The sequence below is a fragment of the Harpia harpyja genome, chromosome Z (genome assembly GCF_026419915.1).
Source record: "Harpia harpyja isolate bHarHar1 chromosome Z, bHarHar1 primary haplotype, whole genome shotgun sequence".
Lineage (NCBI taxonomy): Eukaryota > Metazoa > Chordata > Aves > Accipitriformes > Accipitridae > Harpia > Harpia harpyja.
Window position 1 is genome coordinate 24,872,006 of NC_068969.1, and position 27,826 is coordinate 24,899,831.

Consider the following 27,826-nt stretch of genomic DNA (forward strand, 5'->3'; position numbering starts at 1 on the left):
CTTTTACTGGGAGAGCTGGAAGAGAGGATTTAGCAATGCCATGGTTATTAAGACCTACGGGCTGCGGCTGGTGTCACGGCACTGAAGCCAGAAGCCTCAAGGCCTGGCTGCAGTGGTGCAGAGCAGGCGCTGGGCTCCGCAGGGCTGGGAGAAGACATGGTCTTTGTAGGTCAGTGGCACCTGGCAGAGGTGAGGGTGCCTGGCCCTGGAAACTGCGTGGTATTACTGGTCTTCGCCTGTGCAGTACAGCATGCAGTCAATTCAGGCGCCTGGTTGTGTCCTCGTAAGGATCTTCCCCCTCCCGCGCCAGTTCCTGCTCTGGCAGGAGCCATGGTACTGGGTAGCAGGAGTGGTGCGTGGCCGCAGCCCAAAGGGGTAAAAAAACACCTTGTTTCCAGATGAGAAGGGTATCAGCTGAGCTGCCAGCCCTGAGCACAGTATATCTCGGACAGGCAAAGCTCGCTGCACACAGCCGTGGGTGTCTTCCATAATGTGTGTCCTCTGTGTGCACAGGGCAAGAACTTCACTACGCAGGTTTCAGCACCTTGTTTTATTACAAAGATAGGCTTTTCCAAGAGTCTGCCACTTCCACTACACAGCAGGTAAGGGCACTACACCCACAACACGTGCCAAAGTTTAAAAACATGTTACAAAGGGCTTGGGGTTCAAGGCAACACTACAAACCCTCAAGCTTCTGCTCCATTAAAGTTGTTCCTTTAAAATGGTTGTAGCAACTACTTTTTTTTTTTTTTTTTTTTTTGCCTTGGAAAAAATTAAATAATAAAGCAATAGGCCTCAATACATGGCCCAGTCACATTACCTGGAGGCAAACTATACTCACTATCGGCTCACCTGTATCCTTTCCTTGTAACAACATGGGGCTATCGCTCCATGGTCCTTTCCCTACCTCCAGCCAAGCTCAACGTTCTCTGCTACCTTGGTCCTTCTCACCCTCGCCTTCCCTGTGCTGGGCCTGCCTATATCTCTGGCAGCTATTCACAGTTTCTAAAAGAAGAAAAAAAAAAATTCAAGAATTTTTTGTGAAATCACTTTCAAAATAAAATGTAGCCCAGCTACATTCTTAGAGTTTCTATTCTGAAGCCACATCCTCAGCAAAGACATTGAAACCTCCACAGTGTATGTACTTTTTCTGTAGTTCTCTTTAAAAAAACCTCTGTTCTTTCCCTTTTCCCTCCCCCCTGCCCCCCCTCCTTTTAACATACTGGATAAAGTCTATCATTTGCTTTAAAATAGATATCTATATACACATACACAATTTTGATGTTCCAATTTCTGACAAATATGGTGTTACTGGAAACGATGGGATGGAGGCCACCTGTTCACGGCAGTGAGTCACCCAGGAGGAGTTTTGGTGGACCAAAGTCATCTAATACCAGTTTGCATCCTTGCCAGCTGGATGAGTAACGGAGGCTCACCTTAGACCCTGCCTGGAGTGAGGTAGTAACTTTTTTTCTTTTTTATTTTCTTTTCTATTTGGCAGTTTGAAAACGCAGTGGCTACGGCTGGGTTTAGCTTTCATGGGCAGGTTGCCTTTGCCTGCATGTTGCCTGCATGTGAATGCTGGCTTCAAGCATGTGGCCTTAGCTGCGGACCAGCCTCTACAGAGGGGCCTGTGTGATGCTGGAGAAGACCAGAGTGGTCATGGCTCCCCTGGCTGCAGAAAGGATGAAGTTTCCTGCAGAAGGGAGAATGGGCCACCAAGCTGGGACAGGGGTTTTGCCCCAGTGCAGATGCCGTGGGATGGCAGTGGTTTCTAGGTCTCAGATGAGCTGTTTGCGCAGTGGGATGCTGCTCGCTGACCCCAGTGTGAGTGTGGGACACCTTCTACCTTTGTTGGCAGCTTGCAGTGCTGGAGCTCTGCTGGCCTGCGTGAGCGAGAGCATTGTGCTGCCAGGGGGATGGGGTCCAGTCCCTTTGCCTTTGTGGGCTGAAAAAGACTGAACACGCAGCAAAACCACTCCCTCGGTTGCTCTCAGGTGACAACCACAGTGGGCTGGGTCCAAAGCAAGCAGAACAAGCTGCTTTAGGAAGACACCTCTGTAGCACTGGCCTTGTTTTCGGTGATGATCACACGAGATGCTGCGGTGCATGGTGCAGAGGGAGGGAAGATGCTACCTGGTGTTTTGCCCCACGCGTGGCTCAAGTCCACTCTGTCAGAGTGCTGTCAGCAGGAGCTGACCCCTGTTGGCATGAGCGGTGTTACCGGGGCTGAGCTGGGGCAGCACCATAGGTGTGTGCGCAGCCAGCGTGGCAGGGAGACTGGAGTGCGAGGCATGAGCCCTTCCCCTCACTCACCATGTCTGGTCCTCTAGGCAGAAGCCATGCCTGCGACCAGCTGGCTGAACGGCGGGGGATATTTGCCTACCCACTGCAACTCCAGCTCACTGTGCACGCAGGTATGGGAACCTGGGGAAGGGGGAACAGCCCTTCCCACACTGTCTAACAAGTAACACACTCCCTCCGGCTCTGTAACAGCTGTCTCCATTAGGGGATAAAGTGCTTTCACCATGCCTTAGCTACCTGGGAAACAACTGCTTCGTCTCAGCCCCAAGTTCCCTGTGTTGCCCAAGTCTCAGACGGAGGAGTGGTTATGTTTACACATACAGTACAAAAATTAAAAGGCACAAAAACACACAGAATGCAGCAGATAGTGAACAGCTGATAAGAGTCCCTGGTGTTGGCAAAACAAGGATGTCGGAGGGATGGTGTGGAAGGGCCTTTGCCGACTCTGCTCGTTACTCCCTGAGGCTATCCTTCTGCTTCACATCTATTGTTATGGCTTCTGCAGCCCCGTCTCTCATCCTGAGGAACCACAAACAGGGATGCAGGGAGCCACTGACTGCTCGGGCACTGATCAGAGGGAAGTGGTGAACTGAGCTTGCCACAAGTGTCACGTCTCCATTTCTGCCTGGCAACAGCAAATAAATTATGGGTGCCACAGTGCAGACCAGAGGGGTTTGAGCTGCTCGGAAAGGTGTCTCGTGGCTTCTTGTTAGGTGAGGGAGCCCTTCAGCCGCAGGCCAGGCCCACCCCCACCACGAGGCTGGTTTGAGAATGACCCTGGCAGAGGCGATCCATGGTGTATCCGCGGCTGAAGGCAGGTTCCCTATGGCACTGCGCTGCGGAGAAGGTCACTTCCAGGGCTGCAGTCGGCCTAGGCTTCGCTGCAGCACTCGTAGATGTTATCCTCCATGAGCGCAATCACTTGCTCAAACTTGTGCTGGAGCTGGGTGCGCTTCGTCGTGGGGTTGGTATCCAGGGCGGCCACAATCTGCAGGAGACAGGAGCAGGTGGGTGGCTGAGGCAGTGCAGGCGGAGGTGCCCACCCACCAGCCCAGCTCCTGCTGCCAGCCCTTTCCAGCCCAAATTCCAGCTGGATCTCTGATGGGGAGAGCCCACCCTGCCCCACAGCCCCCACGCTCACACGCCCCGCCACCCCCCGGCTGTTCTAGGGCACAGCCGAGTCCCTGGGCAAGGGGTGGGCGAGGAGGGCATGCAGCTGAAAACCATCGTAATGGTACAGCTCACGGCGCAGAGCTAGCCCGCAGTGCGGGGATGCAGGGGGTCAGGAGCCAGCCAGGGCCGGTGCTTCAGCTGGGGGTGGCTGGTGGCAAGTTATTTTGGGTGTGGACTCTATCAGGGTGCTCTGCCCTCCTGAAAGCATCTGTGGGTCTACACACTGGGCAGCCCCACTTCAGTCCGGTCCAGCCAAACGATGTTAAAATCAGCCAGGAGTAGCTGGCCTCCTCTTCCAAGAAGTCGTCAGCCAAGGGATAGGAGAGCAGGTGCACCTGTGTGTGCATATATTACATATGTGCGTGGGATTATGCAAAAAACCATAATCCCTCTTCTGTGAGACTGGATGCTGGCATCTGACCGCTCAGTTACAACATACCGCTTGTTATTCCCTCCACAGGTACGCTGGGGCCTAAATGCAGCTGAACCCACTTACCTGGGAGCGGTATCTCTTGGCGTATTTGTATATCTCAGCCATGGCGACGTTGGTGTTGAATTCGTTCCGGTATTTCTTTACAAAGACAGAACAAAGAGGGGAGGAATATTAACATGATGCAGCAAGTGAGTTCAAGCCCAATCAGCAGGAATTAACTAGATTAAAAGAAGACTTTGCCTGGCTATTTTTGTTACTGTTGCATTGATGCAGCTGGACTTTTGACTTACTCCTTTAAGGAAGGTGCATTTGTTTACATCAGAAACGGTCCCAGTCTTTTTAAAGCCAGCCTTAAATGCCCACACCTGATAGCACTGTTCACCCCTCCATGCTCAAAGCCATTTCTAAGGATGGGGCAGTGCAAGAGCTGGGCAGAGGAATGCCAACGGAAAGCAAACAGTCGGTGGCTGAAGCTAAAACACTGCAGGGAGCTGGTTTGATTTTGAGGAAGCTGTGGCGCATCGCTGGCAGGACTTGGATCCGGAGCATGGCTGCCAGCTCCCGTAGCTGGTACCAGGGCTGGTATCCAGCACCCGGGCCGGCTGCCAGCGGGCTGCCTGGGACTCGGGGCCGGCCCTGGCAGTTGGTGCCCAGGGGCCAGCTGGCTGGGGGGCCGAGGGACTGCAGAGATCCTTTTCCAAGCTTCCTGGCTCTTTGGCACTGAATTTCGCTTTCAACTCCCAGTGGTGCCAAAGCTAGTTAGGTTCAAGCTAACTCGTGGGTGTTTACTGCAGCTCTGGCAGTAATTGAAGATGCTTGGAATTAGGTCAGATGAAGTTTGTGCGTGGAAGTTTGAGGCAAAATATCCTTTCTTGTTTGCTCCTTCCAGCATCTAAGCAGTAGCTGATTGCAGCCTATCTGCGCTCCCTGCTCGCTCCCAGACTCCTGCCATCAGCCAGAACAGAGCAGGCTCGGCGGTCCTTGCTCTGGCAGGGCACCGAGCCTGCAGACCCGACCCTGTCCCCATCCCGGGGGCACGCACCGGCCGAGCCCCCACCTCCGCCTGCTGCAGCCCAGCACGCCTTACCCGCGACTCCTCCGCGAGGTGGGCGTTCATTTCCTGCTCGCTGAGTGGGGGCATGTCGTGGATTTGCTTGTAGTATCGCTGCACTATCTTCCTATACTCGGGGATCTCCTTGGCATACAGTAGTTTATTGGTCGGTGAGTCCTAGAGCGAGGGCGAGATACCGAAATCAGACACCGTATTGTTCCTGGCTGAAAACTTCTAATCCTGTTTGTCTGACCAAAGCGCTAACCATCAGACACGGACTTCAGTACAGCTGGGTTCAGGAAACAGCTACGTCTTTGGTCCTGGCTTTACACAAACAGGACTGCGGTGGGACGGCACCGAGGCACAGAACAGCTAATGACAGAGGCGCTTGTTCGAACACATCAAGGTGCTGCGGACAGGTACCACCTGCCTGCGGAGCCACAGCACCGTCCCTCTGCCCTTCTTCCTAGCATGAGCTAAACGTTTGTTAGCTACAATGCCAGTGGAGGTGGTCTATGTGAATTGTGTTTTAATTTGGAGCAAGGGCAGGCTAAAAAGCATGCACGGGGTCAGGTGAGGTGGCTTGCTGCCAGGTGATGCTCTGCAGATGAGTGTAGCACGACTGTATTAGATAAAACACTTGTGCTCCGTGGCTCTGCGTGTGGAAATTAGTAACAAGGGAAGGGCTTCTGCATGCATTTACTCGGGTCTCTTGAGCAGCCAGCTTGATTTAAACTGAAGAACAAAGCTCTTTTACAAGCTGAACTTTGTCAGTTGAAATGTTCCTCTTGGATTTTTCATGTAGCTTTGATTTATTTTGCATTGGCTAACCCAGCCTGCCTGGCCTATATTGAGTGCACGTAAAGTAATTAACAGAAAATACTGAGTTCTCTTGATTAATGTCAGCTTGGACAAAGCAGTCTCTTAACCTCCCAGCCACACAATCGGGTTGTACCAATGAAGGCATAACCCTGCCTGCACTCCTTGCAAACACAAGCGTGAATGATTTTAACCTCAAGGCAATCCTGCCCCGCTGATGTCATTACCCCGGGAATGAACTTGTCCCACTGGCCTAGCATTGCCTCCCGAAGGGAAACACACCCAGGCTTGGGGACACAGAGGGGAGTAAGATCAACGTGTCCCACCACCCCAGCGCTGGAGTGAGGGACTGCTCCCTGATGCTCTGACAGGTGGAGAGTGGAGGGAGGATCTTCAGAGGAGACAAGCACGGCAGGGCTCTAGCCATGGAGGCAGCATCTTCAGCTGTATCGGGCAGTAAATAAGGAAGCCCAGGGTAACTGCAATCTGCTGCTGCAATATGTAGCGTGGCTAATGCTGCAGGGGAAATGGGCACCAGGCTGTGGCACCAGATCCCACAGCAGTTTATTTTCAAACCCAATGACAAGGCATTACAGGAATACAGCCAAGTTACAGAGCCTGCCGAAAACATTTTTTTTCTCCCTTAGAAGCACAAAAGAAACCCATGCTGCCTCTTTTTGAGTTATTTTTTAATTTGTGTCTGATTTGCCCGCTCTGTATTATGGAGAGATGGGTACTGATTTATTAACTGCTTGCGCACTGTAGGTGTACGGAGTCTGAGTCTGCTCTCACATTTGCAGTATCAAGAGCAACATGCTGAAACCAGGGGAGGAATCCAGCCTGGAAAACGTTCAGCGATATACTGCGTGTATATGCAAGCTGAGGATTTATTCTTCCCACATTACTCAACAATTCCTTCACTTATGCTATTGTATTCCTGAAAAATGTTTCCATCTGCTGTCTGACTCCAGCTGACCCCTCTTCCCCTCATCCACAGCTTGACAAGGACAAATTTTAGGTGTTTCGCAACACATGCAAAAAAAAAGACCAAAACCCAAACAAACAAAAAATCAAGTGCTCATTAGATCTTCCTCCAGTACTAACCTCTCCCAGAGAAGGCTTCCTGTTGCTCTCAGCCTGGGGGCTGCACTGAGCAGCACCCACCTCCCGCCCCTCTCTCCATAGGGTCCCCTCTACGTCACACACCGCGCTGCTGCCAGCCTCTGCAGCGGGGGGGCAGTGGGGGACGATTTACAGCATTTCTTAATAAAACTTATTTATGTTGGGAAGTTTCAAATGTCAACACTGCACTCAGCCAAGCCAGCGGGAGAACAGAAAACATGCGCACTGGACGTCCCGCTGCCTGCCAGCCCCGCAGGATGGTGCGCGGGAGCCTGACGGTGGGAGAGGAGACGTGGCCGGGGCAGCCTCGCGTTTGCTCGGAGCAGGCTTAGCTTCCTAGGCGGGTGTGCCGAGTCCGCCGGGCTCTGCCCGCAGGCCAGAGGTGGCCAGCGTGTGATGGAGACACTGCCGCTGGTGGGGAGCACCGATGGCTCCGCTGGCAGGGCTGCGGCGGCCCCCGCCAAGTGCTTCCCAGGTGCCCATGGATGGTGTTAGGGTGTTAACAAGATGGCCCCGGGCAGTCCCCGCACCTCCACGTGAGCCGGGCTGGGTCTGTGCTGCCTGGGCAGGCGCAGCCCATGTTCGTGAAGGCTCGGCTCGCCTCCTGAGCTTCTCACAGGTCTCGCAGGTGAGAAGCTGTGCAGAAACCACTGACAGTGATGATTAAAGCTTCACCTGAAGCTACGCCATTTTCCATCCTGCCACTGGGAGTTTATATTGTCCCTCAGCTGCTGTTACGAGATTGTTATGCTAATGCTGTCCCCTAAACCAGCCCTGACTGAGGGAGCTGGGCTCCCGTGCCTGCGCCCAGAGCAGAGCTGACACCCCACGCGCTCGCACTGGTACGTTACACCCCTGCCTGAGCCAGCTACAGAGTATGTTCGTGGGCTCGCGCACCAGCTCAGCCCCTCAGGAAGCGTTACAGACCCTGCGCTGAGTAAGCTGGGTGCTCTCCTGCGACCGCAGGACAGGTCATACAGCCACTGGGTAACACTGGGCACACGAGCCAGCGGCTGGGTCTCCCTCCATCGTCCAAGGCTCCCGGGCTGGGGCCTTGCCCTTTGTCCATCCTGCCTGTGACCCCGCGTTCCCACTCCCTGACCTCTGTTTGTGACGGAGGGGGTGCAAATTTCAAGCTCAAGCCTGAACAAAGTAGTGGGGAAGGGATGGGGAGAACTCATCCTTGGAGACAGCCAAAACTCAACTGCATGAACGTGAGCAAGTGGCTCCCAGCCAGCCCTGCTGCTGGGGGAGGTTAGACTGGGTGACCTCCGACAGTCCCTTCCCACCCATACTGGTCTGTGTCTATGACTGCCCCAGCAGGAGCGAGATGTGCTCTCTGGACGGTACCTTGCCCAGCTGCAGGTCAGAGAGGGAGCAGGCGTCAATGAAGGCCTGAGCTATCACAGAGAGACAGGCGTCGATGTGGTCTGTCTTGTCAATGTCGAAGACGAACTGGGGGTTCTTCAGGATGTTGACCCAAAACCTCAGAGGTAGGCTGCAAAGGAAACAAGCCAGGAATACACACCGGGTAAATTTTTGTACTCCAGAAGGAGCGGGGAGGAAATGCAGGAAAGATGATGATAGAACGTAAATAGTAGTGAGGAAAAAAAATGAGGAGCCGGGTTCTGCTATTTAATCACATCCTGGTAGCGTACGACCCCCTGCCTAGCTAGAGGGGCCGGCACACATTGTCACCCTGAAGAGACATTTCTTCAGGCTGAAGCACGCGGCCCAGACAGGAGACTTCATGTACAGCCTTGTCTAGGTGAGCGTATACCCTTGCTCCTTCAGCAGCTCCCTGAGCCAGCTGTGGTCCAGGAAAGACACCGGCAGGTTTGCCTGCATGGGGCTGTTGAATCACGCTTCCCCACTTGCTGATTTTTGTAGCAATGGTGTCAGCTCCTTTTCCTTCTTCCCTGACAGTAACTGTCATCTGGTTCTGATGGTAAGCCTGGCCCCGTGAAATGCATTTCATGTGTCTTTTTTTTTGCTCTCTCATCATTTTCTCCTGCAGTTATTTCACTGCTCATTTGGCCACAACACAGTTTCAGTATGTTGCTCGCCCTTCCTACCATCCCTCCTCAGCAGCTGAGGAGTGAAAGCTGCTATAAGTCTTTGCTCTACTGGCAATTAAAGGTAATGAAGGATAGGCAAATCTGTAGCTCAATGGCTGTGTCTGCATGTCTGCTACCCCAGCCAAATTTGGTTTTAATTTTCACATGTTGGGCTGCAAACAGTTACTGTCCCTGCAGCCTCAGAAGCACTAAGCCTCTCCTCGACGGTCCCTCCAAGCTCCCTGCTCTCCCCAGTTAAATCTTCTGGTTTCTCCCCTGCTTTATTTCCCCCCTTCACTTCAGCTCTCCCACCCCATTCCTGCTCCTGGCTGGTTCCCAGAGCTGCAGTGCCCACCAGCATGCTACTATCACAGCACCAGCTCCTGGAGTCCTGTGAATACCCTGGAGTCTCAGCTTGGTTACAGAGATAAGCCAGGAAAAGTGCCCCCAAGGGCTGAAAAGCCAGAAAGCAAATGAAAAGGAGCCAAATATGCTGTTTTTAAAATCTCCATGATGTTTTAAGACCTGACATGATTTTGGACTCCGTCTCCCATCTCCAATGCTTGGAGCTAACACCATTGCTGTCTCCCGTCATCCTGTCCCTCTTCTGTTTCTCCTTTAATTATTTTTATTAGTGTGGTAGTTTGTTCTGCTCTTTATCTGCCTATGCCTCCTCTTCCAGCTCTCTGTTTCCCTGAGCTCTGTTTGTTCAAAACTCTCCAAGCCTGTGTTTGGCCTCATCTTTCGCTGCCCCCGCCACCACCCCTCCTGTTTTCCAAGTCATCTCTTCTACTTTTAGCAACCTAATGATTAGTCCAGGACACCAAGGCTTTTCAGCTGCTGCTCCTGAGAGATGGAAGGAAGGAAGGAAAGAAAGAAGAGACTTCGTCTTCCAAACCTGTTGGTCTTCCAGATGTGCATAGTGTCAGGGTCTGTGATCCCTCTTTTCTCTGCTTGCTCCTCTAGGAAGTCAAAGAAATACTTCACGGCCACAGGTGGTTTATCATCTCGGATACTGAGAATGGCTTTGAACAAGTCGTCCAGGAACTTCTGCAGCGTGCCCTGCGGGACAAGCACACACAATGGAGACTGGGGAAAGCAGCAGCACCCGAGCCCAAGAAAACAGTGCGAGGGGCTGCGACTGTTGTGCACAAGGGGAAATCCTTTGCTGCCAGTTGGATAAATCAGAAGAGAAAGGGGATGCTGAAGCAGGGAGGGAAAGGTTTGTTTGTGCATAGTGATATAATTAGCTTGCATTTGGGTTTAATTTCTTTTGGCATCAAGATTTTTCTTTCTTACTGCTAGGATCTCACATCTGTGATTGCTCTGCACAGTAAATACAAAGAAGACTAGAGACTGCTGGCCATTCTTGTGATCTCTGCTCCAGTGAGGCATCATGCTGGGATTAAAGATGGGCTGGGAGCCCAACTGCTGGAGCTGAACACTTGCAGAGAGTGGGGAAGTTCAAATCTGAATTAAGATCGCACAGACATTCCCCCTGCTCCCAGAGCTGAGCACCATCGCCTTTCCCAGCAGGATGTCTCGCTGGGGAGATGGGTTCAGGTCTAAACTGTGCATCACAAGCCCTGAGGCGGTCAGCATCCCTTTCATGTGCACAGACCCCAGACCAGCCTGGGGAGATCGTGTGGGGCTTCACGCAACAGTGCTGCTTGCTGCTCTGAGGGCGAGCTGGAAAGCTGGAGGGAACCCAAGGAGCCAGTGGTGCCCAGCAGCCTCGCTAAACATGCTCCAGTCATCCAGCACAGAAGAGTCCCACCACCTCTCGAGAGTGACCGGCCCCACAGCGCTCCTTCCCTAGAGTAGGCTTCTCGTTACAGACCGCAAACAACAATCCTACCTGCCACAAACGAGGGTGTCCTGTCTCCTACCTTTGTGGAGAGCAGCCTGGTCAGGTAGATCTCTGGTAGGACTTTCTTCCTATGGCTCTGTCTGTGGGACTTCTTATGTTCGACTGATTCATCGGTTGGGAGAACCTGGTCCAATATAAAACACATGTTCAGAGCGCTCCTCTCTGCAAGTGTCACACTGAATTTTCCTTTAAGCATAGAATTTCAACTGCATATAAAATTAAATTAGAAAGTAGTTACTGTGTTATAAATACATCCTTATATGGCTTTAAAAAAGCGATTCATAATACTCAGTTTTTCTGACATTTGTTTCTCTTGTGCTCTTTATTGCCTCTCTCAAGCTAGACAAAGAAAATGAAACAATCAATCTCACTTTGGATGTTAGTCTGTTCGCCTTCCTGGTCTCTGTGCAATACTCCTGTGTGGCTGCAGTTTAGACTCCCAGAAGCAATGCACAAGGCTTCCGCGGAAACCAGCTTTTCTTAGATTTGGAAAAAGTGCAAGAATGATCAGCCAATATTCCTGCCCTGGCCTTTTTAAAAACAAATCTAAATATTCCACAGTCAAGTCAGTTAATTACTGCTCTATAATGACCTAGCAAGCCATTTAAGTCCATCTTGGCATTGTTTCACATATGCACATTTGGTTTCCCATCCCTTCTCCCTCCTTGCTCTGCGTGTACATGTGTGTGAGTGCACGTGCGTGCATGCATTGTGTGTTTGTACTCTATTTGAGCATGGAAACTTTACCAGAGGGGAAAAAAAAAAAAATCAGGCTATAAAATATTGTTGTTGTTGTCCATAACACTTTTTTTCACAACAGCTTTTAGCAACGTTTAGCACTGCGTACTTCCAGTGTGGCACACAAGCAGGAACTAATAAATCTCCCCAGCTCTGGGAAGCAGGCGGCATGCCAGGAGCTCCCGGTAGGTGACTTGACCAAGGCTGTGCGGGGTGCTACCGGCGGCGCTGCGCCGTGCTCCTGAACTCTCTGTGGCTGCTGACAGCTACATCAGGCACAACAATTATTTTGCCGTCCTGGTAATTTTTTATTATGTCCCATAGTACTGAAGCTTGTCTACAGATAACCTTTCTGCGCCTCTGAGCCCCTCTGAAGAAAACTAACGAGCCCTAATCCAGCTTGTTCATCACATCTGACATTCCAGCCCACAGAGATGAATTAAATTAATATCAGCGAGGCTGAGAATATTTTCTCCTCTTTCATCACATACACTGGAAAAACAGGACCCATAGACACAAGTGCAGGAGAGAAGAGGGATCGCTGCGTGCACACAGCCTGACTGGTCACCTCTTTGCTCCCAGCACTTTCCAGGCTGCCGCCTTCCGAGGGGATGTCTCCCGGACAGCCAGCCTGGCAGCAGAGGACAACCTGGCCCCCCTGCCTGGCTGAGAGCTCACCACAGCCCAGGGCCTGCCTGCCCCAGTGCAGCAGGGACCGGCTGCTGCCAGAGATCAAACAGCCTGTTCGGCACCCATTTGCAGGGACAAAAGCAACAGCTTCCATTGTCTGCCAACGGGCAGCCATCGTAAAGGTGAAGTATGTTGAAATACGCAGGATATTAGATGGGCACCCCTCCACTGCCGCAAGGAGCCCGTCCTCCAGCGCCCTGCCAGCCCCCCTGGGCTCGGCCGTGCCACCCGCCTGTACTCCGCCAGCATCCTCGCTGTCACAGCAGCGGGAGAGATCTGGGGGAGCGGAGCCACCGCTGCAACCCGTCCTCTCGCATGCCGGTTCTACGCTGCAGAGCGGGTGTCCTGGAGCGACGGCTCTGCTCCCCATCAGCACTCCCCTGGGAGGGCAGGAGGGGAGAGCAGCCCCCCACCATGCAGCCGCCAGCCTCCGCAGCCAGGAGCTGGATACTTACCAAGTGGAAGTACTTCTCGGTGTCCAAGTCCTTCACTGTGAAGAAGAGAGAGAGACACGGCGGCTCAGTCGGGTGACCCAAACTGAAACCTGCTTCCGCAGACACCCTCCACGTCAGGAGGCATTTCGCTTTCCCCAAGAACCCCAACACCGAGCTGGTGTTCCCACCCCAAGTGACCTCAGTATTTTAATTTGCTTTGGGGTTGTTTATTGCCTTCTGGGGCACACGGCAAGTACCTCAGGAAGTACTTTAAGGAGGACTTGACGTCTCCCAAGGGGCGTTTTAGGAAGGACCCAAGAGGGCACGAGAGCAGGATCAGCACAGGGGCACTCCTGCATTGTGATGCCCTGCGATGCCCCGCTGTGCCCCACGATGCCCTGCGGGCCCACGTGCCCTGGACCATCTCTAGCCTCCTCATCGGGGCAGCTGCAGCCCCAAGCAGCTCCTCGCTCCAGCGGGTGAAAGGACTCCCACTGCAAAGACAGGGTTGGTGCAGGTAGCCTGGACACAGGGTTTGAAACCCCTTGTTCAATGTGAATTTTTGTCTCCCTTGGTCTATTTTGACTATCTGCACAGCCTGAAACCTAGAAATATGCTGGCAAGAAACTGAACATGTGTAATTGGGAGGGAAAGGGCTTTTCCAATCAGGTGGTTTCAGATCCTTTCTTTTTTTTACTTTGTTAGCACAGATTGAACACAACCCCCTAATGACGGTGTGAGATGAAAGGTGCAAACACCTCTACCTTAATGGCTGGGAAAGCACTCAGCACCCCAGCAACCAAAGAGAGGAGGATACTGGATAACACATTTTTAAAGTAAAACCACAAGCAGGACACTTGCACCTCCCATAATGTGTGTTTCAGAAATGTATAGTTCCCAGACCTTCTTCATTTCTCCTACAGAAGGAAAAGCAGGCACAATCCCCCACTTTTGCAAGTGACATAGAAAAGCCTTGAAATTAGAAGGGGTGTGGAAGCGACCCACTCTCCACGATCAGTCCCAGACTCTTGGGGATCTGTGACCTCTCCAGTGGCCACTGCAGCTTCAACCTGCTGCCCGCTCCCCCGGTCCGGCTGGAGCTCCCCTGCCTGCGCCTGGTAGGGAGCATTCGCTGCACAGGGGAAGGGGCAGCACACAGCTCAGCAGCAGCCACGGAGAGACGGGCAGTGACGGACAGGGCTATTCAGCAGCACTGACATGGATGTCCTCATGCTGTGGCCATTACAATCCTGGCTGCTTGCGGTCCAGCGTGCCTGCTCTGCCCACACCCTGCAGAAACCCTGCTCCCTGCACCCCTCTTCCCCCCGGGTGCTGGTTGCAGTTCAGGCAATGCCACCACGCGTGGCGGTCATTAAAGTGCCAAGTATCTCCACTCTGCCTGTCTGTCTTGCCATCCATCCCACCTGGGACAGTTGCACTGCCACTGCCTGCGTGGCAGGACTCAGACCTGCAGTCCCCATGGGGAGCACAGGCACATGGCTCAGCCATAGAAAGGGGGAACCCCATGGGAAGGAGGGAGGTATGTCTCCTGCAGCCCCATGGCTATCTCTGCCCCAAACATACACCACAGCATGGGCAAAGGGGGTTTGCAGGAGAGCAGTGGAGATCCTGCAGGACCCAGAGGGCTTCCTGAGCATGTCCTGGGCTGCCAGCTGGCCAGCTCGCTCGGTGGCCGCAGTCCCAGTCCGTGCTCAGTGTCTTCCCTGGCCCGACTCTGCCCAATGTGCCACTACAAAAGGGTGCTCCGCTGGTAACGCCAGAGCCAGCCCTGCACGGGCTAACGCCACACCCCAGCATCCACAGGCAAGGGGGCTGGCAGCCGACTCTCAGCATCCCTGGCCAGACACCCCTCCAAAAACACAAGTATTTCTGCCCGTTCACCCGCAACAGGGGAAGAGAAGTGAGACATTACCTCTGCTCAGCGTGGTGTCCTTCTTGTCTGACAAACTCATGGCCAGTGATGCCCCTTCGGGGATCTGCAGAGGAAGGGAAGAGAAGCCTCGATGATGGGGGGGGCCTTAATGGTGCCTCCCATGGAGCCGGGGCAGCCCCAGTGAGATCCCAGGAGCTGTGGGATGCTGGTGCAGTGACTGCTCTGCCACAAACGTCCTCTGAGCCTGCCCTGCCCTGCCCCTGCTCCCCAGCTTGGAAACTGGCAGTAACGGCACTGCCCTACGTGGAAAGGGTTTTTTAAATGCAAATACGAGATAGTGAGGTTCTCAAATCCGATGGGAATCAGGCAAATACATGTATCCAAGATACCTTTTTGGATGCCAACACCAGGTAATTTGAAGAGGAAAGAGTGTTATGCTGTGCAGATCCTGTTTTGCCTTTCCCCAGACTGGGAGAAGGAACCTGGCTACAGCCTGGACCTGCGGGGCTGGTACTACCTCTGTGCTGCGGCTCCGGCTCTCAGCGCAGCAGGGCACCGTGCCAGCAGTGGGGCTCCGCGGCACGGCTGTTACACAAATAATAATATTAATAAGTACTTAGCTCCGTTCTTGATTTTCCATGCACTGTTACAGACCAGTGAGGATTATGCTCCCAGGCATACCAGGGAATATGGAAATCATATAAGGATTTCTGGTTTCATTTAATTTTAAAAGGAAAACCGGTCAAGAAAACAATTTGATTCGCTACATTTCCCCACATTTTTGGCCTCTGCTCCTCAATGGCATCCCTAGCCCCTGCTCTCAGGGCAGACAGCGACAATTGTGCCAGTGATTTCAGCAGGAGCACAGATCAAGAGCAGAGTGATACTAATCAGCCAAGCTGCTGGCCGTTGGGAATAGGAGCTTTTTTTTCCTCCTCTTTCTGTTGTCAGTAATAACTTGTTTTGCATGAAGAGTGTTTAATTAGTTTCAGTGTGTTGCAATATTAACGAGTGTCTCGCCAGGGCAGATGTCTATTCCCCGGAAGCTCTCTCGGAGCTATGGCAACCTCCCTGCTTGTTCCTGATGATCCTGTTTTTGGAGGGGGAACCGCAGCTCACCCCTGAGGCCAGGCAGGCTCCGAGGAAGCAAAGCTTTCCTGCAGCGCTGGCAGGTTTACCTTGTAGTGTGCTAATGTGTTGAGTTTCTTCCTGCCGTCCTCCACCACCGAGGTGTCATCAAGGTCCCGGAGGATGTAGCTGTCGGTGCTGGTGGCGAACCACTCTGGACACAGAGAAGGGAGAATTGAGACATCAGCCCGAAGGAGGCATGTGCAGCGGGGCCTGGGGCTCTGGGGACCGGCCATACAGCACTGGGGGGGCTGCACAGCCCCCCTGCCAGGGCCTCCGGGGCTCTGTGAAACCAGAGCAGATGTTTAGCAATGGCCTCCAGGCTTAGCCCCTGGAGCGGGGATTTCCAGACTAGAGCAGACCGGGGTGGAGCTGGGAGAGGTGACGAAGGCTCTGCTCGGAGCGACGGGGAGGAGCACATCTCCCCCCTTCCCCTCTCCCCGTCTCGCCCCGGGGGGCTGTGTGGGACCTGCCTCATGGACCACCAGGCAGGTGAGATGCTGCGTGGCCACTGAAGGTTGGTGGTGGCTGCCCGCCAGGCAGAGCTGGTCGTGTATCTGTGAATGGGGGACACACCACGTGCACCAGCTGAGAGGAGCGGGGCCCCGTCACCGCTCCAGCCCGGGGCATTCTTCCCTCCGGCACTGGCTACGGTGAACGTCATGCCTTGTGACTGCTGCCAGCCAGGGTGCATCTCCATGGCATGCTGCGTGGCACGGAGGCACCACAGACAGCGTGGGTTTCTCTTACCAGCATTGGGCTTGGATCCTTCTTAAATTTGGGGAGAAGGAGTCGGCCACCGGGTAGACAAATGACAGATCTGAATCTATGGCCAGACAGGAGTCCATGGGCTCAATTATAGCTGCTTATGGAGACACATGTATTAACAAGCCACCTGCAGGCTCAGGGGTGTTTTAGAGGGTACCTGTTCTAGAGTTAACACGGTAGACTTTAAAGGGTGCAAGTCCAAGCATCCCTCTGCTCCACTTGGGCTTTCCTAAAGCTTCTTTCCAGTTATGTGCCCAGTTATTCCTGCCTACCAGTATCTGGTCTCATCACTCATTCCTGAAGACCATCCTCAAGAAAAGGCTGCCCTGATGTCTGCCCTCTTGTCAGTGCTGCTTCAGCCACTGCCCTCTGTAGCTACCAAGAGCTACTGTGCAACGTCAGGTGTTTCACCTGGTTTTAAGGACTGGCTGGTCCAATGCATCTGGTCCTTACCCAGGTCGACGTCTTCCACCCTTGGCCACTGGGAGTAGGGGACGTTCTTGCAAAAGGCCTCCAGAATCTTCTCCTTTACTTGGCTGAGCGTGTCTGTGTCCATGGCTCTGACACTCAGGGAGTCCATCCCGCAGCCTTGGAAGGAGACGTTGAGGTTCTGCAGGCAGAGGCCAAGTTAAGGGTGACCTGCCCAGTTCTGCTGGCTCCCAATGATGCACGGAGCCTGCGGCACCCGCACAGCTCTCCCCCATGCGCTCTGGACCCCCTGCTGCTGGAAATCAGGCTGAACAAATGCAGACATCTAGGCTTTACCACCAGTGAGAGGTGCTGATTTATAGCCCCCGGAGGCTGAAGGCCCCTGTTTGTTGACGGAGCCAGGAGGACACAGGGAGTGACACTGCAATCTCCTCTCACGCTGCCTTGCTAATGGGCCTTAGCCCTGACGTGCAGAGACCACCTTGGGGGTGGGAGGAAAGGTCAGCCCCCATAACCAGTCATGTCTGCAGCTTTTTGGCTCCAACTGGTGACTAATGGGACCGCCAAGGCTCATTGCTCAGCCTCTCCCTGACACAATGGGCCAAGCTGCTTTGTTTGAACAAGCTTTAAGCATGCTGCAGGCTGTGTCTGCTGCAACGCTGGAGCCCACCACCAGCACCACCCAATAACCTGCTCAAGAGCATACTGAACAGCGGGATGAGCAGCTGCAAGGGGCTGCAGGCTGCTACAAACACCTGCTTGGACCTCAGGGATGCACAGCTACTGCTACAGTCACAGCAGAAAGCTGCAGGGCAATGAAAACGACTCTCTTCCTGTAAAAAATCCTCTCCTCTTTTGGGAGCGGCTGCCACTCCAGTCAAGCGAGGAGAGGCAGAGTCCAGGTGCCTCCTCCTCTCCCAAGCTGTGCAGACCCAAACGCTATGAGCGTGGCATCTCCCTCCCGCCCAGGGGCTTCACTCTGGGACAGCCTCAGCTCTGCCTCTGCTTGTGTCCTCTGCTCGAGGTACGGCCGAACCTGAGGGCAACGCTGCGCCTTCATTTAGTGGTGAATGCAACCCTGAAGCCATCTCACTGCCTGGCTGGCAAGCTGCAGATGCCAGGAGCATTGCTTGTGCATAAGCACAGCTGCCTCTTAGGAGGCCACTTTTGGTACACCTGAGAGTTATGGCTGGGATTTTCACAGCCTAGAGGTTCCTTTATGAACACTGCTTTTCAGTATATCAGGATACAGAGTCAGCATCCTTGACTATGAACATTGTGAACGCACAGGTGAAGTCCAATTTTCTCCACAGCATTAAATGAAGATGTTATTTCACATTGTATACTATGCAGGCGTTTTTTGAAGCAGAGGTTCAGTTACCAGCAATGTGGGGGATTCCCAGTTAGTTAGCACTAACCCTGCAGTTGCTCTCCTTCCTCCAACATACCCTGTTCATACTTTTCTTTCTCTTCTTGCAAAGTAGGAAGCAGCCACGCTTCCCCTGCTCAGACTTACAAAGTTACCATTTCTCCCAAGAAAGCTAATACTTTGCGCCCTGCTGCTAACCCCTCTTGGTCTGCACTGTAAATTTACAGGTCAATTGGTAACAGGAATCTGCAGAGGATGTGGAGCTCGAACCTGCTCTGAGTTACGGTGATGCACATCTGGGGTAACCTACTGACTTCAGTGAAGTTGCACCAGATTTATGCCAGGTAATTGAAAGCAGGATTTGACCCAGCCTCTGGAAAGGCATCTGCTGAATTCTGCATCAGGCACTGGAAGGAACTGAGGCCTTCACATGCACAGCCCGTGTCAGTCCTGTTCCCACAGGAGGCATTTTGCAGAACCGCTTTTCAGCACCACTCCTGTAACAGCCTGGGCAAAGCCCTCACCCTGGGACTCAGGTTTACAGCCAGCACCTTCCCACTGCTAGTGAAGACGCTCTTTTGCCGTGAATAGTAAACCTGTTGGTTTAACTCTCTGAATATGGCAGAAAAAATTTTCTTACCGCCCTCTACTCCTAATCTGAGCTACTTAGGTGACCCACCAAGGGACAGATGTGAAAACAAACAGTCATTGTGAGCCTTGTTCTGTAGTCGTGAGCTTAGGCAGCAGCAAGGTGCCTGCGCAGGTGTACAATTTATGTCGTTATCGCACCTGCATGTGTACCAAATCAGCCTCTTGCACAACTACCCTGCTGGGGTACATACCCGTCAGACCCCTGGGGTGTAGGTACTCACCCTTGGCTTTGCCTCGATGTTCTCCCTCAGGAGCCACTCCTCGTTGAGGGTATACCTGGCTTTCCCCGTAATGGCGTCGATGGACCCTTTGTTAATCTGCTGTTTGATCGCACAGATCAACAGGAAGAAGGGCTCTCCCACCGTCTCCTGGGGAAAGGAAAGAAAACCAAGTAACCAAACTGGACCTGGTGGTGGTAACTCCTTCCAGCAGTGTGGCAGGGACAGGCTCTCCATGGACACTGAAGGTGCCTCCATACATCAGGGAGCAGGACTGGTCCACCCCAGGTGCTGCGAACCCCCGGTGGGTACTCAGTGCCATCGCCCCCCAACTCCCACCAGCATGTCTCTGAGGCTGCTCACAAGTTTTCAGACTTGTGGCAACACGACAGCGCAGACAGGGAAGAGGACATAACAGCCAACAACAGCTGCAGGTGATTTTCGGGGAGGCTGAACTGTGCTTGTCAGCATCAACGTATCCCATCCAAGTTCTACAGCAAGTACTGTAGGGCTGTGGATTGCCACCAACAGGCTGTGCCAGCGTTTGCTGTCTCACGGGCAGAGTGCTCGGGTACCGCTCAGAAGGTAGGGGCATATGTGTAGCTGTGCTGAGTGGGTACATGCATGCACGATGCTCAGCAAAATACAAATGTGCATTAATTTACATGTGAAATTACACACGAACTTCAGGGAGAATCTGGCATACTCCAGTACAGAGATGTTTCTTGCAATCTGACAGAGTGCAGACTGTACAATGTACTGCACTCAGCAGGACAAGGATGGGGCTGATGTGCACAAAAATCCAGGCCTACAGAGATATTTGGGTGCCCAGCTTTCTCATGTATCAGCTGAACCCCTCTTTGCGCTGCCTGGTTTGCCATTGAAATCCATGGAAGCGAGCCCACTGCGTGTGCCTGTGGCTCTGGGAACTAGTGTTCATACTTCTCATACCACAGCAGAGCCCTGATCACAGCAAAACAGAAAGGATCAGGGTCAACAAGCTGTTCCCATGCAACAGCAAGCAAACACACCATTTAACTCCTTACATTCATCAAACTTCGTCTTACAGGAAAGAGGTGAATTGTGACACTGCTGCAATAAAAACAAAAAACATAACAGGGACCAGCTATTTGTGATGTGGTTCAGCTACATGGTTTAATGCCAGATTTCTGATCCTCTGCTGTCTGCTACGCTGATGTGCAAGTAAAACATAAGCTATTTTCTTAAGAAACTTTTCAGTACTGGAGTACGTCCCGTTCTCCCTAATGTTCATGTGCAATTTCCTTCCAATGAGGCAAGTGCAAATTATTGCACATTTATGTACTTTCTCAGTATCACACACACCCCGCACAAACACTCCTGCCATCTGAAATCCTAGTCAAGACAACAGATATCGAATGATTTTGATATTTCTCAGCTAGGAGCTGCTAAATCCTGTTCAATCTGCTTCTTAATTAAGACTTGGTGATTCTTTTATTCTAATTGCCCTATAATTGCTAAAGCAATTAGTTTGATGTCAATTTTGATTTGGCTGCATTCAGCGCAGTTGACGATAAGACACTACAGCCGGGCCGTAGGTGGGCACGCACCATCTGTGCCAATGGTGCACCCACTTTATTTTCTGAGGGCAACTTTTTTTATGAACACAGGGAAGCTCCTTGGGCCTTCTGCCGGGGTTTAATGACTTCCTGCAACGCTCCTTCTGAGCACGCAGCATAAAACAGGATCGGCAGCAGAGCTGCCAGTGCTGGAATTGGAGGAAGGCACGGCTTCCAGAAAGCAAAGACGTGAAGTCGTGGGGATGTGGAGAAGTCGAGGATCGCGAACAGAGCGGAGAAAGTGTCAGAAGACAGAAAGAAGAGTTAGCTTCTGAGAGAATGACGAGAGCACGAGATAACAAGCAAGGGGATGACACCGACACAGAGACATCCCCAGGCTGCAGGACCTGCCTTCCCCATAATGTGAACCATGGAGCACTGCCAAGCTGACCCTACACAAGAAGTGCTGACAGATCCTGAGGACAGCCTTGCTACGAACAGGAACTCTGTATGGTGCATGTGTGTGAACACACGGCAAGGATGAACCCAAGGATAAGTTCAGCGCCGGGTTTTGGAGCCTGCCCCGTCCGCCCCGTGGGAAGCTCTGGCCCCGGCCGCAGCTCTGGCCGCAGAGAGATGTGAGGGGGCTGCCAACGGCTATGCAGCTGCCTCCAAAAATATTTTAAAAGTGCCAGTCCTGCTGATACAGGAGCTCTTTACGGCTTGAAACCAGCACAAGCTGCACGGGTTGGGGCTGGCCATGTGGCACCTCCCCGCACATGTAAAGCTGCACTGGAAGGGGCAGCCTGGGGAAGCGGAGGAGTGGGCATTTCAGACCCGCCACAGTGTGCAGGAGCAGGATCAGCCCCAGGACTGGCTGCATGGGAAATAACGACAGCACTCCGCCGGCGAGATACTATTTCTGTTTGGCTTTTTGGCTTTCAGGCTCAGGAACTGTGGGACATTATGGAAATCTGCAAAAGTGCTAATCAGACAGCAAATTTCAAAGAGGGGAAAGAAGGGCTGGCAGGCAGGGACTAGAGATAAAATGGCAAACTTGGAAACCTCAAGCATTGTTCGGAAAACTCATCTGGAAATGAATCAAAACTGTCTTTGGACTTGGCTAGTTGGGAGAAAGGAAGTTTAACTAGAAGAGATCAGTGCTGATTCAGGACAAAAAAATACTTAAAAAAAACACAGTCTGGGGCCTTTTTTCCTCCTATTGTGAATGTATTTTAATGAGACTTCATTTTCATTTTTGACTGAACTGTTACGGGCTCTTAAAGCTACCCAGGGCACTGAAATAACTTTGCAGTAATGGAAAGCACAGTTCAGGCTGGCATTACTTGAACTGTTTCACGCACGATGAGCGTGGGAGGGCTTGGTTTTTATATGCTTGGGAAAAAAAAAGGTTTAGAGCACAGACTGGATTCACATGTTGCTGCCCTATTAACAAGGCTGACAAGTCATTAGAGATGTCCTCCCAGGAACACGTTACAGCCATTTCCAAAATGTCTTGGTGAGGCTGGGGTGGGAAAAGCACAGAAAACAGCTGCTTATCCCAAGTGCTTGCTAATTTTGGGACGATTATCTATATGCATTCTGTGAAGAACCAAACCTCAGCTCCATCCCACATGCAAAACTTTGGGAAGCTTGGACCCAGACCTAAAAGCTGAATTCCAAGACCTTAATTTTCCTTTAACTCTGGGTCCCCCGATCCTGTTAGGACCCAGGCACAATGGTACCACGGTATCTCATGGGAAAGGCTTTTTTCCCCAGGATTTTCCACCAAAGCTGTAGCAGAAAGAAGAGGCATGGAGCATTTTATCTAGGATTCTCACTCAGTTCTGCAGAAACAGAGGTCTGCATCGATTGTGCAAATGCTGCAAAATTCATCTGAATCCAGTCCCAAGCAGCAAGCCTCCTGCTGGTTCTATCATCATATCTCCTGCACGCACCGAGCCAAACCTCCCCGTCGAAGTGGTGACTCCATTGCCTTCAGGTGCCCTCCACATGTTCAGACCACTAGTAACTGTGGCCTGCAACTCTTCCCAGTTGAAGACAGCTCCTTCAAATCATTTTCCCCCAAAACACAAATGGACGGACTGTTAGGCAGAGCATTAATACGAAACAAATGTTTCGAGCATGTAGCGTTGACTTACAAGGGAAAATACAAGCACTTGGAATTTTTCCACTGCACAATGGCAGGGACCTTTGCAGCAGCTGTTTCAAATAGACGTTGTGATTAATGGGGATAATTCAGGAATGAAAACCAGACCCATTGTCACACGTCTGACAGACCAGTGCTACAGGCAGGCGGGCAGCCTTTTTTTTTAACCAAGAAATGCCTCTCTGAAGGCAACAGAGTTTGATCCAGAGGAACGCAAGGCACTTGGGAGGTGTTTGACTATCGCTAGTATTTAAATCACAGCCCTCAGCTGAAATCAGCCCGCGTGTAAGGAGATGCCGTCTGTCTGACTGCAGTGGCTCCGTGCTCATTTGCACGGCAGGGAAAGGTCCCAGCTCTGCTGATCCGGACCGAGACCCCCCATCCCTTTGCACAGCTGAGCTCGTGTCCACCTGGGACAGCCAAAGGGCCTCTCTGCACATTTCTGTCTCATCAATTCTCTTCCTCCTCCATATTTCAGCAGTCAGCATGGTTTCTCCTCTGATCACGTCCCCCGCCCTCACTGTGGAGCACATGTGATGTGAAAGTCTCTTGGAAATCAACTCTTTATTGCACTCTAGTATGGAAACCGTTTGCTTTTCAGAAATGGGAAATAGGCTGCGGTAGAAAGTGCTGCGATGGTTTCCACTGCCATGGCTTCAGGCTGAGCACGTGAAGCAAGGAGGGGACTGCAAACCCAGCGCGCAATGTTAGTCCCTGCTGAGGACCCACCCGCAGGCGAATGGAAATGCAGGTTCAGCTGGTGGCCTGTCAGCTCTGCAAAGGGCCATCGCCACCCCGCAGACCTGCTCCCGTCCGTACCCTGTCCTTCCTCCTCCCTCTGCGGGGTGGGCCAGGGCTGCAGAGCACGGGAAAGCCCGCTCACAGCTGGCACCAGCACTGCCACGGCTGCAGGGATGGCCACTGGCCCCACTGCAGACCGTGGACAAGCCTGTGGTCATGGGCACCTCCCCGCCAGGCGCCCCAGGAAAGGGCAGTGTGCCGGCACTCGGGAGCTCCTTGCCATTAATTAGCTATGTAACGTGCCTAAGTCTTCAGGTCCACGTGATAAGACTCGACTTTCTTTCCTCTTTTTTTTTTTTTTTCCCCCTTCCCCTGAGAAAGCCTTCTTGCACAATGTCCATTTTTAGCACAAACTGGAGTTGGATCAGATGCCTCACATGTGGTCTCCACTCTCCAAAAGGAGAGATCAGCACTTTTTTTTTCTCCAATGGTTTAACTACAGGCACAAAACCTGAAGATTAAAAAAAAATTCACTAATTCACTCTTTTCTGCTCTTACAGGCTGGATAGCCATGCTGCATTGGCACAGCCATCCTCATTCAGTCCTGTAACTTTTATTTCATTATACTGGCTAATTATGTGAGCTAAAATGAAAGATTATGAACTACAAAACCACAGGCTTTAGGACAAAAAGTGATCATCGGCTGGGATCAGAAGACATTATGATATGTATGAGGACAATACAGTATTGCTTCTGTGGCTATAGCAAACACTTTGGGAGAAGAGATTTTTCAAAGGCTTTTTCAAGGCTTTCCCCTGCGGGTATAATGGGGTGTCCTCCAATTAACTGCCATGGAATCAATTAAGTTATTGCTCAATTCTTCTGGGAAATTCCAAGCAGAACTGGCAAACGTTGGAGATAAAGCACTGAGCAGATGGACTGCTGATGTGCTCTGAGATGCCAAATATATTCCTTTTCGTTACCATTGGAAGACAGTCAGGCTTCTGGGACAGACATCCCACCTCTCCTGCTAAGATCTGTCTGGCCATTGTGGAACCACGAGGACGCCTCCTGCGTGAGAAGCCCCACATACCAATGAGCACCGACACGGAGCAGCCCACTGCCCCAGTGCCACCATCCCTCCTGACAGCCGGGGCTCTCGTGCTCAAGACAGACAATGCTGAACTGGCTGGTGACCATGAGTATGGCTGCGCGAGCTGGTCAGAGAAAACAACAATTAACTGGAACGGTTTCCAAAACCTCAAGCCATTCTGGTTATTTTTCAACTCCCCTATGGCTCTCTTCTCAAGCATGGTGAAAACGTTAGTTTGTGCTCTGGCGTTAGGAAAGGCCTGCCACGAAGTCTGAGCTCACCAAATCCCCAGGCAGAAGTGGAGAAGCAATTGAATTTAAGGTTGCTTTTCCACTCTTGAACCTTTCAATACACTGGAGTTTGTCAACCATTAGTGACCATTCAAGTGGCAATGCTGGCAGGTATTTAGGTCCTCAGCTGTCCCACGCATCCCTCACGACCGCTGCACACAGTGCTGAACTCGTACCCACAACAGCAGTGATCTGGTTCTCTTACTCTGAGATAGCTGTACATGCAGATGGACATCCAGTTGGTGAGCATCTTCTCCACCACGGATTCTGTTCTCCTCAGCATCAGCTTGGGGTTTTTGGAAGCTGAAGCATCTATTAGATCCACCAAGAGGTCCTTCATGATGCTGGTGTAATACTCCAGTTTCCCATGCAACGCAATAGTAAGCAGGGAGGCCAGGTTACATCTGAAACACAGAATTGTGTATGACTCAAGCACCAATCCAACAAGACTAAACTGCCAACTGGCATCAAAAAAACCCAAAACACAAAGGCAGTATTTCAGACAATTTTCATGAGCCTTCTCAATGGTGTTAAAACTTCAAACCCTCTTTCAGTGCTGCAGGACCTTGGGTCAGCTTGCACCCTCTTACAGGTAAACCAAGTGTTCAGGGACACAAACACTCAGGAGCAAGTCACTCATACCTTTTGGTGCTCTTCAGGATAATGGAGGTTTATGGCCATCCATTTCTAATAGAAAAGTGGGAGGCAAGTGTAACTCAACCTTCAACTGAAATGCATGGCTCCCGATATGGGCTGCATTGCTTACAGGTTAGGAATAAGTCAGTCTCCTCCAGCTACCAGGTCTTTGGTTATGAAGCTCATACCTGTCTCTAACAGCAAAGTCCTTCTGTTGCTCGAGAGCATGGACAAACACGATGAGAAAGTGCTTGTTGTTTAGTAAGGTGGAGAACAGCGAGATTCCTTCTTCCATATTGGGTCTGCAGTTTTCAGGGATCTAAAGAAAAATTTAGAAAGCAGAGTGAGAAAAACACTGCTTGTTGTTTTCCTCCAGCTTTTATCCTTCTGACTGCAAGGATGTCCCTGCTGAATGTGGAGGTACTGAGCTGAAGACCCCTTACTCTCTCTGCTTGATACCAGTCAGCAGCACGCTCTCCTGGCGCGGGCACGACTGCGGGTGATATGCAGCTGTATCAGAAGCAGCTCGGCCAGCAGGGCAGTGGCACTGGCCATTCCTCTCTGTTTAGCACTTGTGAGGCCACCTGGAGTACTGTGGCCAGCTTTGGGATCCCTGCTATCCCCGCTACAAGACGGATGTTGGCAAACTGGAGCAAGTGCAGCTGAGGGCTGCCAAAACAATCAGTGGGCATATGAGGAGAGGTGGAGAGGGCTGGGTTTGGTCAGCATTAAGAAGAAGTGGTAAGTGGAGATCTTACTGCAGTCTTCAGCTGCCCTGTGGGAGGGCAGAGAAGACAGCGCCAGGCTCTTCTCTGCCGGCACAGTGCTAGGACGAGAGGGAAGGGACACCAGATAGAGCATGGGACACTGATTAAATATAAGGAAGGAAGTTTTCACCTTTAAGGTGGTTGGACACTGGAACGGGGCCCCAAGAGGCTGTGGGATTTCCATCCTTGAAGATATCTGATACAGCTGGACAAAGTCCTCAGCAACCTCATCTAGCTGGAGCCGCTTTAAGCAGATCTCCCTTCCAACCTAAGCGACTCTCTGATTCTTCAATTCCTACTGCTTGTCCACATGAAACCCAGCTCTGGGACAACCACAGCTTTTACCAAGTCCCTGCTTAGGAGGGATCTAATTTATCATGAACTGCGTATGGGACTGAAGTGACATACAATACGATACACCCAGGAAGAAAAGCCCACAGTGGAGCCAGGGAGGATCTCAGGACAATGCTCCTTCATGTGAGAGCAGAGCCACAGATCTGCCTTCTCCAGTCAGCCAAAGCTGATCTGACGCTGGTATGTGTTAATTGTTTTCAGTGATCAAGCATCCCCCACACACCACAAGAAAACTCATGGCATTGTCAGCACACGCGAGCATGGTTAACAACCACTCAAAAGCATTTCTTTTGTTAGTGGGTTACTCACTTTCCATTCCCCCACCAGGAGTGGATGAGTTTCCTGGACCTGGGAGCCCACCTGGGAGCTGAGCTGCTGGGACGGCAGGATGTAGCACTCCTCGTAGAGTGAGGAACACTGCAACCAAGCACAGTGTTAGGGGAGGGCAGCTGCACATGGCTGAGGACCTTCTCATTGCCGTGCATGACAAGGGAATGAGATGGAGAGACATGTCATCGGGACTGAAGACCACCCATTATGAAGAAATGCACTGGTATGGTTTACGAAGCCTTTAGACACTTTGCAAGAGCCTCTTGAATGAGCAAACACCACAAGAATGGGGGGAGGCAGATGTCTGTGCAGACACAGGCTGTTAGGGTAGGGAGACTGCAAATAGACTAATTTGACAGCTAGAAAAATCCCAGAAGAGAAAGCATTATTGAAGGCTAAGTCAAAATAGAGGAGTACTGGGTGTTTTAACATATGTAACTTTTGAAACAGATGGGAAAAATGTTTAAATCTCTAACATTCATATAGCAGCCTGAATCTTAAAGACTCTAGTGTGCAGATATATAGAGATTGGATAACTTAAAAACCTGAGTAATAGCTACTAATGAAACACTCTGCGGTCATAAATCATCATCTCACTCCTCACCACTGAAATGCAACTACCTCAGGGGTGAAATACAGCCACTGTTAAGGGCACACAGCGACACAACGAAGCAGCCGGTGATGGGAATTACGGCACCGGTGTGTCTGGTGCGGCCCAGGAGAAGGACCGGGAGCACCATGCACCCAGCCTTTGAGAGA

General features: G+C 51.8%; 1 protein-coding gene across 1 annotated transcript in view; it reads right to left on the minus strand.

Moving 5' to 3' along the window:
- Window positions 1–535: 535 nt before the first annotated feature.
- The window catches only part of PLXND1 (plexin D1), an 86,817-nt gene continuing 59,526 nt past the window's right edge, over window positions 536–27,826 (minus strand). Inside the window, exons 23-36 of the mRNA XM_052777473.1 lie at window positions 27,047–27,154; window positions 25,805–25,935; window positions 25,186–25,384; window positions 19,152–19,298; window positions 16,935–17,091; window positions 15,764–15,867; window positions 14,625–14,688; window positions 12,713–12,747; window positions 10,849–10,953; window positions 9,858–10,021; window positions 8,253–8,400; window positions 4,998–5,138; window positions 3,974–4,048; window positions 536–3,292 (exon numbers count right to left, since the gene is read on the minus strand). Of these exons, the coding sequence (XP_052633433.1) occupies window positions 3,176–3,292; window positions 3,974–4,048; window positions 4,998–5,138; window positions 8,253–8,400; window positions 9,858–10,021; window positions 10,849–10,953; window positions 12,713–12,747; window positions 14,625–14,688; window positions 15,764–15,867; window positions 16,935–17,091; window positions 19,152–19,298; window positions 25,186–25,384; window positions 25,805–25,935; window positions 27,047–27,154 (1,695 nt within the window). The 3' untranslated portion in view covers window positions 536–3,175. The remainder of the gene's footprint in view (window positions 3,293–3,973; window positions 4,049–4,997; window positions 5,139–8,252; window positions 8,401–9,857; window positions 10,022–10,848; window positions 10,954–12,712; window positions 12,748–14,624; window positions 14,689–15,763; window positions 15,868–16,934; window positions 17,092–19,151; window positions 19,299–25,185; window positions 25,385–25,804; window positions 25,936–27,046; window positions 27,155–27,826) is intronic.